Below are 15,006 nucleotides of genomic sequence, written 5' to 3' on the forward strand. Positions count from 1 at the left end.
CGGTTAAAAAAAAGAGTAACAAGACATACAACACCGGGGATTCGCTAGTCGTCACCGACCCAACTGCTAATCCGGCAGTATCCCGGCCTATCTAAGGGAGAGCGGACGGGATCCAGAGGTTTCCTATGAGTCTGTAACGTTGGTGTAATAGAGGCTGCCGAATATGGAAGCTCTGTGAGGCGGGAAAATGGGATGCCATGTCCAGAAAGTGGGATGTAAGGCTGATAATAGCATTAGCCCAATGATGCTTGATCGCACTCTTTCAAGAAAGTAGCTTATGAAGGAGCGTGGCCCCTATAGTAGGTCTGCTCTGGCTAAGCGTACTAGCTCACATAACATATCAGCTGACCTACTAGCTATAGCATCCCCCACATTAACACCCTCCTACACTTTTTCTTCCTCTTGTAAACAACAAACTTCTCTATTGCCATCACCTGAGATGGCAGAGACAGAATACTTGATGTGAAATTTCCCAAGCCCCTGTAATTGCCTTATCTATGCTTTGCTTATTGCAGTCCCGTGCCTGGAGTGACAAGTATTGTGGGAAGGGGCTGCAGTCTGAATCTTGGATGGATACTCTTCATACAGCGAGGAACCCTTTAATGTGCCCCGAGAGCCCGTGTACCGTGTGAGTCAAAGCTGACCAGGTGAGTATGTCTCACCAGGCGACGGAGTTTTTCCACCCCCTTGATCAGTACGATGACTGCAGACGGTACGGCAAGACAATCAGAATAACATCCAGATTCTGGGTTTCTCTTCTAAGCGCGAGTCTGAACTTCCGCATGGTGGGCCTTGAGCCCCGCAAGTTTTCGCCGTCTACCTAAAGGCGCCGAAACCTCTTAAGGCCGACAGGCCGAATTTACGCTCAGACACGAGCAAGGGGCTCGCTGTCCTTGATCTTCCTCGTACCGTACTTCTCGATGCGGATAGATTGTATGGCGATGAAGCCCGATGTATCCTGGGGCGTTTAATTCATGTCTAGCGTGTCCATGCTGCTCTTATCGGCAGAGCAGAGACTGGAGGTCTCGCTAGAACGTCTAACGACGTACGCGTACCCTTTATAGGCGACGAGGCTTACCTTGCCCTCGACTTAACGTTGTGAGAACTTGATGGCATGCTCTATAAACTCGCGCTTAGGATTAAAGTATATGCCTAATTAAAGAGTTAGGATGTTTAATTTAACGATAAGACGTAAGCGTGGACGGAGATAAATAACCGTTGTAAATAGCGGCTAACTAGTCTTAAGAAAGACGGTCACGGATGGAGCGTACCTAGGAGGGTATAACCAGTCCTTTAAGAGCTAAATAAGCCTGTCGAAGAATCGTTAGGCCTGGAGTATTTGTGGACGCGATGTTAGAAATTATACGGTTATTGAACTAGATCTAGCTGTATACCGTAACAGCCCCTGCTTTTCAGGCCTAAGAGTCGCTAACGAATGATATAGCTAATAGTAATATATTCCTTAACGAGCGCGAACTTACGGATAAACCTGGATTCGACAATTTCTACGTCCGATTCCTAGTAATTAGTCAGTAGGGCCTTACCCGGCCGATCTCATTTGCTTCGTTAAAAATCTCTAGCGAGCCGGTAACGACCTTGTCGCTGACCTCAAGCTTAACAAAAACGCCTTATTCGAAATGGACCGTGAAGGGTATCGGCTCGTCGGGAGCCTTTATCGGATCTATAGATGGACGTTAGCGTCTATTCGACTTAGTTAGAATAATTAAAGGCGCATTATTAATAGTACGCTTCTACATATCCTTCCCGGGCTCCAGTTTTATTTGCTTAAGAATCTGATAGGGTTAGTACGATATAAAATAGAATTTATTAAGTAGGTATAAGGCGGCTTGCCCTAGCCTTATAGCTATATTATCGTCCATGGACTAGGGGGCCTTGGGCGTAGAACTGACGGGAATGTTTTGTTCGGCGGTGTAATGGGCTATGCCCATAGTAGGGCCCTGGCTAGTGCCAGGGCTTAGTACGTAACCAGTACCTACGGAGGATAAGGCCAGCTGTTATAGGTGCGGCCTATACGGCGCACCTTTTCTTCCTTTTTCTCCTCGTCTAGCTTTAGTTTATTAACATACGGCTTTTACCTAGCGAATAGCTCTTAAAACCGTAATAAAAAGCTAAACTAACCTTCTTTTATCGTTTTACGGAAGTAGTAGCATCTTAGCGAGCGGAATTAGCAATAGGAACGGCGATATAGTACCAAAGGAAGCGGTAGCTAATAAAGTCAGTAGTCGGAAAGGCGGTATTAGTTTTTGGATATACGCGCCGGTAATAGCCTACGGACGAGGACCGATATAAAATAACCCGAAAAGAAAACGACCGATAACCCCGAGAAAACGTAGATTTAGACGGTAATTTCGAGATAAGAACGACGAAAAATACGGCTAAAAACGGCGGAAAATTTTTTTCCGGAGAAAGATGGTAGAGCGCTAAAGTATAGCGCTCGTCGACGAGTTAAGAACGCCCGAGGCGTAATATAAGAAAGGAACGGCGTTAGAATAGCGACGAAACGATAAGTTAAGCTAGGATAATAATACTTCGATAAGGGTACTAGAGGTACTAGCGGTTTACGGAGAGACTACCGGTTTCTTAGTATCGATAAGGGCGCTAGCGGCGCTAGTAGTAAACGGAAGGGCGCGCCTCCGCGCGTCCTTAGGCGGAGCCCTTAGCTCCGCTAGCGGACGATAAACGATGGTCTTTAAACGAATCGGACGGCGTATCTTAATACGTCTTTTAGCGGAAGATAAACGATAGTTTTTAAACGAGTAGGAACGGCGTACCTTAGCACGCCTTCCGGCGGAGCCTCGCGGCTCCGCTAGTAATACGGATAAGCCCCTAGCCTTTAAACGGAAGGATAGGCCCCTGGCCTTTAAACGATAGCAGACGGGAGAGCGCGCCTTAGTACGCTTTTAGGCGGAGCCCTTAGCTCCGCTAGCGGAAGATAAACGAGGGTCTTTAAACGGCGGTAGACGGACCGACGATCCCGTAACTACGGGAGCTAGGCTGGACCTAGTAGGCGCCTATGCGCGACTTCGTACGCGGGGCTTTAGAGCTTTACGGTTTAATAGAAGGATCGGGACTAGCCCCGGGGAATAGCAATACCCCGGGGAACGAAGATAGTAGCCCGGGAAGCGGATAACGTAACCCGGGAAACGGCGAAGGAGGAGGGGCTCTTAGAAGGGAGTAGCTACCGGGAAAGCGTACCCGGTAAGCGAAGAAACCCCGGAGACCTACGAAAGAGATCCCGGGGAAGAATAGGACCCGGGGGAAGAGCGCCGGGAGGCTAGAGGCGCCCGGTATAGTACCCCGGGAAACGAAAGGCCCCGAGAAGGAAACGACGGAGGAGGAGGAGACCCCGGGGTATAGTATAACCGCCGGAAAGGAAAGGAAGGAAGCCTAAGGATATACTAATACCCTAGGAGGCGGAGGTAGTAACCCGGGAAGCGATTAGCGTACCCCGGGAAACGGAGGTAGCAACCCGGGGAGCGATTAACGTATCCCGGGGGACGGAGGTAGTACCTAAGGATACGATACGTATCCTAAGGCGCGCGGAAAAAAACGGGTTAGGTTATTAGGGCTAGACGCCGAAGAAAAGGACGGCAGGGCGTACTTTTTTTTTTTTTCCGGGAGGGGACCTTATATAATAGGCTATGCCTATAGTAAGGCCCTGGCTAGTGCCAGGGCTTAGTACGTAACCAGTACCTACGGAGGATAAGGCCAGCTATTACAGGTACGGCCTATACGGCGTACCTTTTCTTCCTTTTTCTCCTCGTCTAGCTTTAGTTCATCAACATACGGCTTTTACCTAGCGAATAGCTCTTAAAACCGTGACAGGCGGCGAACTTAAGTAGATCCGTACGTCCTCTATACGCTCGTTAGCTTAGCTGCGAGAAAGCGAGGATAAATGATTACAAACGCGAATCGGTTGTAGAACTCTGGCATACGCTACGGAGCCAGAACCTTCAGTATGGGGTCGCAGGCCTTCCATGCTAGCTCGAAGCGAACTTAACTAGGAGAAAGAAGTAAGTATTAAGCCAGAGGCTCCTTAGAGATATAAATATACTCGTTCTGGAAACGTTAGCATTAGGAACGTGAAAAGATAGGATTCGAAAACTTATACCCTTGCCGGTACCTGAACAGATAGGATACCTGCGTTAGTAAATTGTCGATACAATAAGCAGGCTGGGACCTAGCCTGGAGACCGCATATCCGTGGCTCAGGATCGTGCAGCTGTAATCCTTCGCGACTTTGACCATCGCCTTGGCGATCACTGGGCGGGCGAGGCTTGTCCCGAGCAGGTTATTTCGATGTTAGTTAGGATGTCGATAAGCGGTTAAGCTAAGTATCTTATATCGGTCCTTATAGATTGCGTTGCCTATGGATGTCAAGTGTTAGTAGGTTCGTAGAACTTACTCTAAGACGTAGAGCGGGCGGACGTACATTGGATGGCAGGCCAGACCAGCTCGTTAATAAGCTCCTGTTGGATATCCTGGACGATTATACGCTTAGCCCCGAGCTTAAGGGCGTTGGACTTCAGCCTCGAAGTCCTCCTCCTGACCGTAATTGGTAAGAAAAATCTCAGCCTTAAACCGGAAAATTGTACTTGTGCCAAGGCCTATTATGTCCATGAGTACATTTGTGATCTCCTTTGAAGCGTGTAACTTACCACCTGAGTAGGCACTGAATTAGGTCAGTCGTCGGTCAAGCTGTATTATCTCATACCAGCGTCAGAGACTCACAGATAAACACGTTCCGGCGCCATTATAATGGTTTCTTGAAGTCAAGAGGTGACCTGAAGAGGGAAGTGTGGGGGAAAGATGCAAGGGTTAGATGCAAGAGGTATACGGGAAGCAAAGCAACTTGGTGTCTGGCACAAAGTCGGCGAAGATGCTGTCAAGGTTTCTAAGATTTCCAGCTCCGAAGACGGCCAACCGTAAGTGGTGAGCAACTTGGCCGTTTTTGTGGGACTGCTGATAGAGGTTAGTCTAATCTAGGCGCGGCGAATTGATAAGGGCTAACCTACCAGGGCCTCTCTGCCTTAATTGTAAGGCATGCAAGACGTGTTGAAGGCTGAACCTGTTGTTGTTCAATTGAAGGAATTAGGCTAGCTGCTGGAGACAGCTTAAATATGGCATTTTAAGGTCAATTGACAATTATGCCTTTTTCGTCAATCTGACCAATCGCAGGCCTCCATTCTGGATGCCTGGATGCCTCAGGTACCACACCCCATGACTCACGGCACACACCAAGAGCCACTAAAATCACCAGGTAAGTCGAGAGAAACACGACTGCAACAGCGTCACAACATCTACCGCCTATGCTGCCACGCATCGAAGTCTAGCACTGCTACGAGCAATGTCTGCGTCACCTTACCGCAAGCGAAAGAGACCTCTAAATTAGGGTTCAAACCTCAGGGACTTTGCAGTCCGGGAGGGAAAGGCTCCCAAAATCCCAGTTGCACCGCGTCCGAGCCGCAAAGGAACAAATCATTCGCAAAAGCCCACGGTTGCTCAATGCTAAATGCAGTGCTTAATGATCTTGTCAAAGCCTTTGGTTAAGAAATCCTCGGCGTGGTGGTTGGCGAAGAGGGAATCGGTAGCGGGGTGGTCAGATTCAACCTCAGTCCCATAAACACAATCCTTGAAGACAGACACACGGTACCATCCCGCTCGGAGGGCCAGCAGGAGATCATGCGAAGGAGGTCTGGCTTGGCTGCTTGGGTCCGAGGCGCGGGCGCGCGGTTGCTCTGGACAATCCTATGGCATGCTTACCTATCTAATACTAGCTCAGCAGCTGCAAGGCGATACCATGACGGGGGTGGAATCTCATCAATCAACATCTCACCCGGCTATTCTTCGCCGTCATTGGCCGTGCTCCACCTTCCAGTCGGACGTCGTTGTATATTTTATTCGTTCCCTGCGGGCCACGTAGGTACCTAGTTAATAAATCTGCCTTGCCCACCACCCCGAGGCTCCGCGGTTTGTCTCGCCTCCAGCTACGCTTTCATCCTAGCCGCGATATTTATTCTTATCTGTTTCCTGCTCGCCGCCCCAATGTTCCCTGGAGATCTTGGCGCGAGCGCTATCATGGCTGTCGCTTGCTGACTCTCGGAAACACGCCTCCAGGAAAAACATCATGGGCCTCTCTACGATGGTGCTAACGCTGCCAGCGCTCGGCCAGGACGTGCAGCTCGGCATGCTGTACGACATACGCACCGCGCAGTTCTTCAGCGGCGTCTCGCTGTGGAGCAACAGCATCGTCAACGCGAGGCAGACGCTTGACGATCACGTGGTGCAAAACACCGAGTTTACCTACTCGAACTCCCTCGAGCAGGCGCGCAGCCATGTCGCCCTCGACGTCGAGGGCTCGCTGAGTCTCGATCTCGGCATCATCAAAGCCACCGGCTCGGCCAAGTACCTGAATGACAAGCAGTCGAGTAGCTTCGAGGCACGTATAGACGTCTCCTGCACCGTCGTCCGTCGCACGCGCCGTATCCCGCAGGAGATCCTGGGGTCCATGCAGTACGAGCGTAACCTCGATGACCCTCGCTTCACGCACTTCGTTGCAGAGGTGGTAGAAGGAGGAAGCGCCACGCTGAGTTTCGTCCAATCCTGTTCCTCATCCGAGGAGGCGAAGAAGGTGACGGGCAGGCTAGAGGCCAAAATTACGAAACTTCCGATCAGGGGCAAGGCCAAGGTAGAATTCTCGGAGGAGAGCAAGTCCGTCTTTGAGAGCCTCAAGATCTCCTATAGTGGCGCGATAGCCGAGAACGTCTCCAACGTCGAGGAGGCTTGTCGTGTCGCTCGCGAGATGCCGACGAAGCTAGGACAGCAGTTCAACACGCTCTCGTACAAGCTTTTGCCGCTCACGGTCCTCCGCAGCACCGTGAACCGAGAAATTCGTCATCTCGACGCCAACCTCGTCGTCAAGACAGCCGAGGCGCTGAAAGCCGGCACCGTAGCAGGACTCAAGCTGAAGGACGTCATGGAGCAAGACGGGTTAAATACCCCTGTAAATACGGTGTTATTTAAGGGATACTTTATTTTTATTAGCTAAAAGTTCGTATACGCCGTTTTAATTAGTTAAAAGCTCGTACGGCCTATTTGAAAGTAATATATCTAATAAAACCGCAGCGTACGCGTCTATTTATTTACCTACTAATGCGTTCAATTCTATTTTCTACTTAATCCTATTTCCTACCTATTTTAATCCTATTCATAAATCAATCCAGGTCAGTTTCTCCCTGTTCAATCAAGAGTCGATTGCTAATTAATCCCTTTTCGTAGTTGAATCAAGCGTCGATTCCTACTTACCTTTTTTTCCTTAGCCTTCGGAGAAATTCTAGGTTTTCGGTACAAAAATCTAAAGAAGCACAGAATGCTTTAACGTATTTTAAAGTTAAATAAAAAAACAGATATTATAGTAGTGCGGTAAGACATGCCCTCTTGATATATTACGTGATATACTACGATAGGCCTTATGCCTATATAGAGTAACTATAGCTCCCGTAAGTACGGGCTATACCTATTACGGTTTTAAGAGCTGTTCGCTAAGTAAAAGCCGTATGTTAATGAACTAAAGCTAGACGAGGAAAAAAAAGGAAGAAAGTATATCCTATAGGCCGTACTTACGATAGCTAGCCTTATCCGCCGTAGGTATTAATTACGTACTAAGCCCTAGTACTAGCTAGGGCCTTATAATAAGTATAGCTTATTATATAAGGTCCCCTCCCGGAAAAAAAAAGTACGCCCTACCGCCCTTTTTTTTCGGCGTTTAGCCTTAATAACCTAATCCGTTTTTTCCGCGCGCCTTAAGATACGTACCGTATCCTTAGGTACTACCTCCGTTCCCCGGGATACGCTACTCGTTCCCCGGGTTACTAACTCCGTTACCTAGGGTATTAGTATATTTCTAGGCTTTCTTTCGTTCGTACGTTTCCCGGGGTATTAATGCTTTCCGGATATAGCCTCCTTTTTCCTTTTCCTTCCCGGCGGTTATATTATATCCCGGGGTTTCCTCCTCTTCCGCCGTTTCCTTCCCGGGGCTTTTCGTTTCCCGGGGTACTATACCAGGTATCTCTAGCCCCCCGGCGCGCTTTCCCCGGGTCCTATTCTTCCCCGGGATCTCTTCCTTTTCCTCCTTTTAATCTCTCGGGTTTCTTTGCCTACCGGGTACGCCTTCCCGATAGCTACTCCTCCCGAAAGCTCCCTCTCCTTATCCTCCTCTTCTTAGGGTACTACCGGCGTTCCGGGTATTATCTAGCTCCCCGGTATACCATTTCCTTAGGGCCGTTATTTCCGTTTCCCGGGTTACGTTATCCGCTTCCCGGGTTATTAGTTCTGGTCCTTTTATTAAACCGTAAAGCTTTAAAGCCCCGCGTACGAAGTCGTATATAAACGTTTACTAGGTTTAGCCTAGCTTCCGTAGCTACGAGATCGTCGGTCCGTTTACCGTTATTTAAAGACCTTCGTTTATTTTCCGTTAACGGATTTCGTCGGATCCGCTAGAAGACGTATTAGAATACGCCGTTCGACTCGTTTAAAGACTATCGTTTATCGTCCGTTAGCGAAGTTTAAAGGGCTCCGCTTAAGGACGTATTAAGGCGCGCCTTCCCGTTTATTATTAAGAGGCCTAGGGCCTTTCCTACCGTTTAAAGGCTAGGGGCCTATCCTTCCGTTTAAAGGCTAGGGGCTTATCCGTATTATTAACGGAATCGCGAGGCTCCGCCGGAGGACGTACTAAGGTACGCCGTCCCTATTCGTTTAAAAAACTATCGTTTATCCGTATATTACTAGCGGAGTTTAAAGGGCTCAGTTTAAAGGTGCGCGGAGACGCGCCTTTCCATTTATTACTAAAAGGCCTAGGGCCTTTCCGTAAACCGCTAGCGTTTTTAGCGCCCTTATCGAAATATTATTATCCTAGCTTAACCTATCGTTTCGTCGTTATTTTAACGCCGTTCCTTTCTTATATTACGCCCCGGGCGTTCTTAACTCGCGCTTCGGGCGCGGCTTAGCTCCGTAAGCGCTATGCTTTAGCGCTTTACTATCTTTCTCCGGAAAAAAAATTTTCCACCGTTTTTAGCTGTACTTTTCGTCGTTCTTATCTCGAAATTACCGTCTAAATCTACGTTTTCTCGGGGACATCGGTCGTTTCTTCGGTTATTTTATATCGGTCTTCGTTCGTAATAGCTACCGGCGCGTATATCTAAGATTAATACCGCCTTTTTAACTACTAACTTAACCGACGTAAACGCTAATATCGCCTTTCCTATTACTAATCCCGCGTATTAAGATATTAGTTTACTACTATCGTCGGTTCTTTTCGTAAGGGCTACCGGCGCGTATATCTAAAAGCTAATACCGCCTTTCCGATTATTAACTTAGTACCGCTTCTCTAAGGGCTATATCGCCGTTCCTACTATTAATTCCGCTCGTTAAGATACTACTACTTCCGTAAAACGATAAAAGAAGATTAGTCTAGCTTTTTATTACGGTTTTAAGAGCTATTCGCTAGGTAAAAACCGTATATTAATAAACTAAAGCTAAACGAGGAGAAAAAAGGAAGAAAGTATACCCTATGGGCCGTACTTGCGATAGCTGGCCTTATCCGCCGTGGGTACTGATTACGTGCTAAGCCCTGGCACTAGCTAGGGCCCTATAATAGGCACAGCTCATTATAATACCATATTTATCATCGAGTTTACTACCTAATTAGATTGCTATCTTTATTATTTTTACCTAAATTAAAGATTCGTTTTTATTATTAGATTTATCGTTCTCCCATTAATATATCTATCTTAGTTATAGGCGCTTAAGTTACTTCGTCGTACCGCTATAGCCGAATAAGTAACTTTTACGTTTCGCCCCTTTTCTCCCTTTACCTCTTATACCTTCGGGCTAGCGACTACTACATCTCTACGACTAAGGGACATAGCTAAGATATAATAACTTGTTACGTAAAACGTAGACGCCTACATTCACGCTTTGCGGTATGTAGGCTTATATAGGCTGGTTCAACTGCTCCGTGACATAACTATATTAGATTCCTCGTCTCTCGATTAGTATAGTAATATTAGTTTCATTAATCTTGGACCATCGTACGTATTATAGTCTTCGATAGAGTATACTTTCGAGTGAACCTATCCGGGACTCCAGTATCGCGTACGCTCTGCTCCTCCTTAGTGGCGACTACCACGGGACTCGAACCCGCAATCTTTACCACAGTCTTAGGAGCGACCTTTTGGACGATCGTTTTTGCAGCCAATAGGTTCAGGATACGTCGATCAGGAGATTCCCTGATTTTCAGCTGATCAGGAGCTGTTTTCGTGGCTCCAGAGCCGTTTTCGTGGCTTTTGGCCTTAGCTTTTCAGGTCAGGCAACAGGATCAACGGGAGGGCAGACAACCATGGCGACCATCAACAACCCACGCCCTCCCATCAGCTTTTGATCAGCTTACCTAAAAGCTCGTTCGCCGATCAGCAGGAATCCCTGTTCTCGTTTCTCAGTTATCTCTTTTGAAGGAGCTATGCCCGTTTTTACCCGGTTTTACCTCCGTCGTTTTTTCACCAGTGCCTAGATGGCAGTTTTCAATCAGTTGATCTGACTCCGTCACCGCCACTACCCCTTTTTACAACCTCTCACGCGCTTGAAGGCATCCGTTCGTTATTAATCGGTTTATTTCAACCGCAAGAGGCTTGCCGACAGCTCTGATTGCCCTTGTTTTATCCCTACCAGCTAGTTACAGACGGCACCTAGGGAGGTTTCTCTCCAACCGATAGGTGCCACGATGCCCTCAATTACCACACGAAGATACCGACACACCTTATACCCACGAACCTAATCGGGAAACCTACCGATCAGCGCGAAGACCTACAGACGAAACCGATACGAAACGAATTAAACGGATATTAAATAAGACAGCCCAGAAACAGTCATAAGATAGGAACGAGTCACAGGATATTGCCCAGAGACCCCTCTTATCGCCCTTACCGATATGTAGTTGGTAGGAAGAGCCCAGAGAGTCCCTAGAACCACGTACACGGGAGGGATCGAGGGTCAAGGGAAGCCCGGTAGATGCTGCCGGACGAACAACAGCCAGAAACGAGTCAGGAAACAGTCGGGCATGAACAGGATATATCAGTCAGTTTACAGGATCAGGATCAGTTAAAAGGATCGGCAATAGCCATGGACGAGAAGGACGGGATCACGTTGCATCAGATTTTTCACGGGATTGTTTCTTTATTTCTCATGGGAGCTATGCTTGTTTTACCTGCCCCGTTGCAGTTCCTATTTCCTAACTATTGATCCCTGTTGTTTCTTAATGGCCCTAATGGACCTGGCTCGCTCCCAGTTGATCAGGGTTGATCAGGGACAGGTTAATTAGGTCAGTTTACAGGTTTACAGCTCCGCCAGCCCAGTTCTTGTTATCAGATTTTTCTTATTATTTCCCGTTAATCGTTAATTAAACTGGCTCAGCTCCCAGTTGGCAGCGATTAAACGGGTTCGGGATTGATCAGGCACAGCACGGTTACAGTCACCCACCCCACCACCCACTTATTACTATTGCAATCGTTCCCAGTTAACCTATTCCCTAACTTATCCTGTTAGCCTTTAATTGAACTAGCTAGCTTTCAGTTGATCAGGGTTAATCGGGATCAGGTTGATTAGGTTCAACAGGAACGAGAGCCACCGTACCTGTTGCTGTTAGGAGTTCAATTACTCCTTACGGATCAATTAAACTAGGGAGGCTGTAGTAGTGCGGTAGATCTAGGCCAGGTAGCCTTTTCGATGTCTATTTATATGGGTCGCGCACTCATATTTTCATTAGTTAGACTTAGACCTGTAGGCATTACGACCTGACAGCTATTTACTCGTTTCTTGCCATGCCTTTCTAGCTATCCTCGTTACCCTGCCATTCTAGTCTCTCCTTTCCCAGCTGCCGTTTTCAGCTGGCCGATCAACCGATTATAGCTGTTTACAGCTATAATCTAGGTCTGATCGGCACTGGGCCAGTTGTTGGCAGTTGGGTAGCCGTTTCATGCCTCCATCACAGCGTGCCCACGCTGCTCCTATTCAATATTAACGTTTAAAAATCAATAAGTTTTAAAAAGTAGAAAGTAAAAACTTACTCTCCTTGTCATATTACTTACTTTACTTCTACTTTCGACTAAGTACTATAGCTTTTCGTAGCTTCGTCCTCGTGCAATCTCAGCTAAGTACATGGGTACCTTACCTTCGTCATGAATAGGATAACTAATGGTAGGCATCTCGAGGAGTTACCTCCACTCAGTATATAGGCACCACCTCACACCCTCCACCGAGGCTTTTGAGCGCGAGGCGTGGCTCCCCTGACAGTATCTACCGACCTGCTAGCCTCATGCAGCTTTCCGGCAATCGGCTCTCGTTGCAGCCGCGCGCTTTTCTTCCCCGAAGCGGACGTTGAAGGCGATGTAGGTTTGGGCGTTGGCATGGGCGTCAGTCGGGGAATCCAGGATAGCTTATCACGCCGCGGAACAGGCACGGGCACCGGCATGGGCGAAGGTCCCTGCACTTGGGCGGTGGCGGTAGACTTAGGGGCAGCGGACGGTGTATTTGCTGCAAGGCCCAAAGACGCTGGCACGCGCAGTGGTAGCGCAGAGGATATCTAATCCGTCGATGCTCCCGAATAAGTTGCGGATGCAGCATCGCCCACGTCGCCTTCGTCGTCGTCATAGTGCAGGAACTCTGGCGACCCCGCTGCACCTGACATGGCCGCTAGTACCAGACACGCCCACTGCAGGTCGGCCATAGTCTTCATATTATATGCCTCTTCGAGAGGCATGCGCAGTGTTGCTGTTGCGCCCGTCAGAAGGAGGCGACTTGTAGGCGCGACAGCCGCGGTCACGTGACGGCCACCCGTGGTACCGCCGCTGTTGGCCGGTGCCACAACGCCGGAATACAGCTGCTCGGACCATTCGGTCCACCAGGCTTCACCCTCGCCGGTGTCCATGCGAATGGGCTGGCGCCACATATTCTTCTTTGCGCTCGCCTTTGCCTCCGTGCCCGCATGCGCTATCCGCTGCGGCAGCCAGTACAGCTGCAGCACCACGTCTCCATCGCTGTTGCCCTGGCCGTCGAGGACGGGCACGACGCCGGTGCACTTGAGAGCGAAGAGGCCCTGCCCCCACCACTTGTGCAGTTGGCGGTTGAGCGAGATCATGTTCCAGGCACGGTCGGTGCATCCAACCCCCTGGTACAGGAGATGTTGCTGTTGGCCGCCCACGACTGCCCTGACCACCCCAGCTGTGTCAAAGAGATCGTCTGCGTTGGCTGTGTTTGAGTTCGCGGCAAAGGGGAAAATATGACAACACTCTGGGTCAGCAGTTTGCATGAAGATGCAAGATTCGTTGTCGCGTTGAAGGCACTGAATCGATGGGGCAAAAGAGGTGAGAGGTAAATATGTTAGCCATGATCAAACAGAGGGAGACAAGAGCCACTCACAATTTGTTTCTCTCTGCTGCTTCTGTGCACCTTTTCGCCTGTCGCTGTGGCTTCGCCTGTCGCTGTGGCTTCGCCTGTCGCTGTGGCTTTGCGGGTTGCCGTGGGCCATCCCTTTAAGAGATCTGGATATTTAAATGTGAGATAAACCACGACAAAGGAAGGAAAAGAAGGGGGGGAGTAAGAAAAGATAGGGAAAAAATCACGCTCCATACGTACAGATGCGCACAAGCTTTTCAGCTACGAGGGAAAAAGCAATGAGATGGTCGTGTGGTGGGTGGCCGGTCACCTCACGTAAGGCTGGCAGCGGTAGAGTAAACAAAACGCTGAGCTGAAACGCGTTCAGGGACCGGTTGAACGGCAGCCACTGAGCCTCAACGGTCTTTGCCAGTGCAATTCGTTCTTCCACCTCCTCGACCGAGCAGAGCGGCGATGCTGGCATCTGCGGTGGCGCTATGGTCAAGTAGCGGAGCAGCTGCTGTGCGTCTTCTGGCTTTGTCAATTCGGTCACCAGGAAGGCATCCAGCGCCGTATGAAGCTCCTCATGGGGTACGTGGGCCATGGCGTCCAAGGATGAAGGGAGTGGGGGATGGTGAGTTGTGAAGGCGAGGAAAAGGGCTGAAAGTGAATCTTGTAATTGGTGAAGAGGAGCAGTGTATACATGCTGCAGGGCAGAAGTATTTGATGGTGAGAGATTAATGGTGCCGACGGGCGAGGCGAAGATGTGGTGAGTCGGCGAAGAAGAGGAAAGGAAGAGAAGGAGATGGAAGGAAGAGAAGGAGAGAAGGAGAGGAGGAGGAGAGATGGAGATCCTTATATAAGCTAAGCTACCCCTTCACGGACTACCCTTTCACGGACTACCGCGTTACTTTATTTAAATAACTTATAATTTCTCGATTAATTTTAATTCTTTAAATTTATTCATATTATTTATTTATTTATTTTTACTTTAATAATAGCTTCAGAACATATTAAAATCTATATAGAAAACGCTACTTAAAAGATTTTATATGTCACACGAGGATGGAACCCTGCGCCAATAGATCAGGCCATAAAGGTTAGGAGGACAATATCGGGCATCGAGGCCGTTACCTCGGCGACCTACTAAGGAAAGTCCTAGATAAGCTTCGGATAGCTTCGGCATTAAGGTATAAAGGTATAAAGGTACAAGGGTACTTCCGGGTTATATTAAGACGAGAAGGAAACGTAAAACTTAGAAGAAGATAAGGACCTAAGAAACCTCCTATAGAATTATTAATTAAATTAAACCTATTCTAAGTATATCCCCTTATTATAGATAATTTTATACTATTCTTACCTTTATAACTTTACTATAAGTTAGTAATAAGAAAAGCCTACGCCTAAGCCGGCGTTATACGCTAAAGCCGCTGCCCCGGTATTATTACTACCGGATTAACCTCGACCCTCTACTAAAGAACCAGAGTCGTAGACTTTCCTATTCCCGCGATTAGCCGCTTCGGGGGTAGTACCGATCTTTATAGCAAAGATAGCCTAGATA

General features: G+C 48.4%; 2 protein-coding genes across 2 annotated transcripts; one reads left to right on the forward strand and one right to left on the reverse strand.

Annotated features, from left to right (window-relative positions):
• Positions 1–5,226: 5,226 nt before the first annotated feature.
• On the forward strand, positions 5,227–7,157 carry GGS23DRAFT_564932 (uncharacterized protein). Its single transcript, XM_051516174.1, has 2 exons — positions 5,227–5,939; positions 6,138–7,157. Exons 1-2 carry the CDS (start codon positions 5,776–5,778, stop codon positions 7,066–7,068), a joined length of 1,095 nt encoding a protein of 364 aa, XP_051372388.1. The 5' UTR covers positions 5,227–5,775; the 3' UTR covers positions 7,069–7,157.
• Positions 7,158–11,984: 4,827 nt separating this feature from the next.
• On the reverse strand, positions 11,985–14,275 carry GGS23DRAFT_510157 (uncharacterized protein). Its single transcript, XM_051514543.1, has 3 exons — positions 13,782–14,275; positions 13,491–13,612; positions 11,985–13,413 (listed from the first exon to the last, which is right to left on the reverse strand). Exons 1-3 carry the CDS (start codon positions 14,047–14,049, stop codon positions 12,655–12,657), a joined length of 1,149 nt encoding a protein of 382 aa, XP_051372389.1. The 5' UTR covers positions 14,050–14,275; the 3' UTR covers positions 11,985–12,654.
• Positions 14,276–15,006: the final 731 nt, after the last annotated feature.

This window comes from Durotheca rogersii (genome assembly GCF_024521655.1).
Source record: "Durotheca rogersii strain YMJ 92031201 chromosome Unknown GGS23scaffold_8, whole genome shotgun sequence".
NCBI lineage: Eukaryota > Fungi > Ascomycota > Sordariomycetes > Xylariales > Xylariaceae > Durotheca > Durotheca rogersii.

Bases quoted from the DNA above. Each gene is read 5' to 3' on its own strand.
- GGS23DRAFT_510157 (XM_051514543.1), bottom strand. From the start codon at position 14,049: ATGGCCCACGTACCCCATGAGGAGCTTCATACGGCGCTGGATGCCTTC. The intron at 13,613-13,781 runs GTGAGGTGACCG...TTAAATATCCAG, and splicing joins TCTACCGCTGCCAGCCTTAC to ATCTCTTAAAGGGATGGCCC. The intron at 13,414-13,490 runs GTGAGTGGCTCT...CCATCGATTCAG, and splicing joins GCAGCAGAGAGAAACAAATT to TGCCTTCAACGCGACAACGA.
- GGS23DRAFT_564932 (XM_051516174.1), top strand. From the start codon at position 5,776: ATGCTTACCTATCTAATACTAGCTCAGCAGCTGCAAGGCGATACCATG. The intron at 5,940-6,137 runs GTAGGTACCTAG...ACACGCCTCCAG, and splicing joins ATTCGTTCCCTGCGGGCCAC to GAAAAACATCATGGGCCTCT.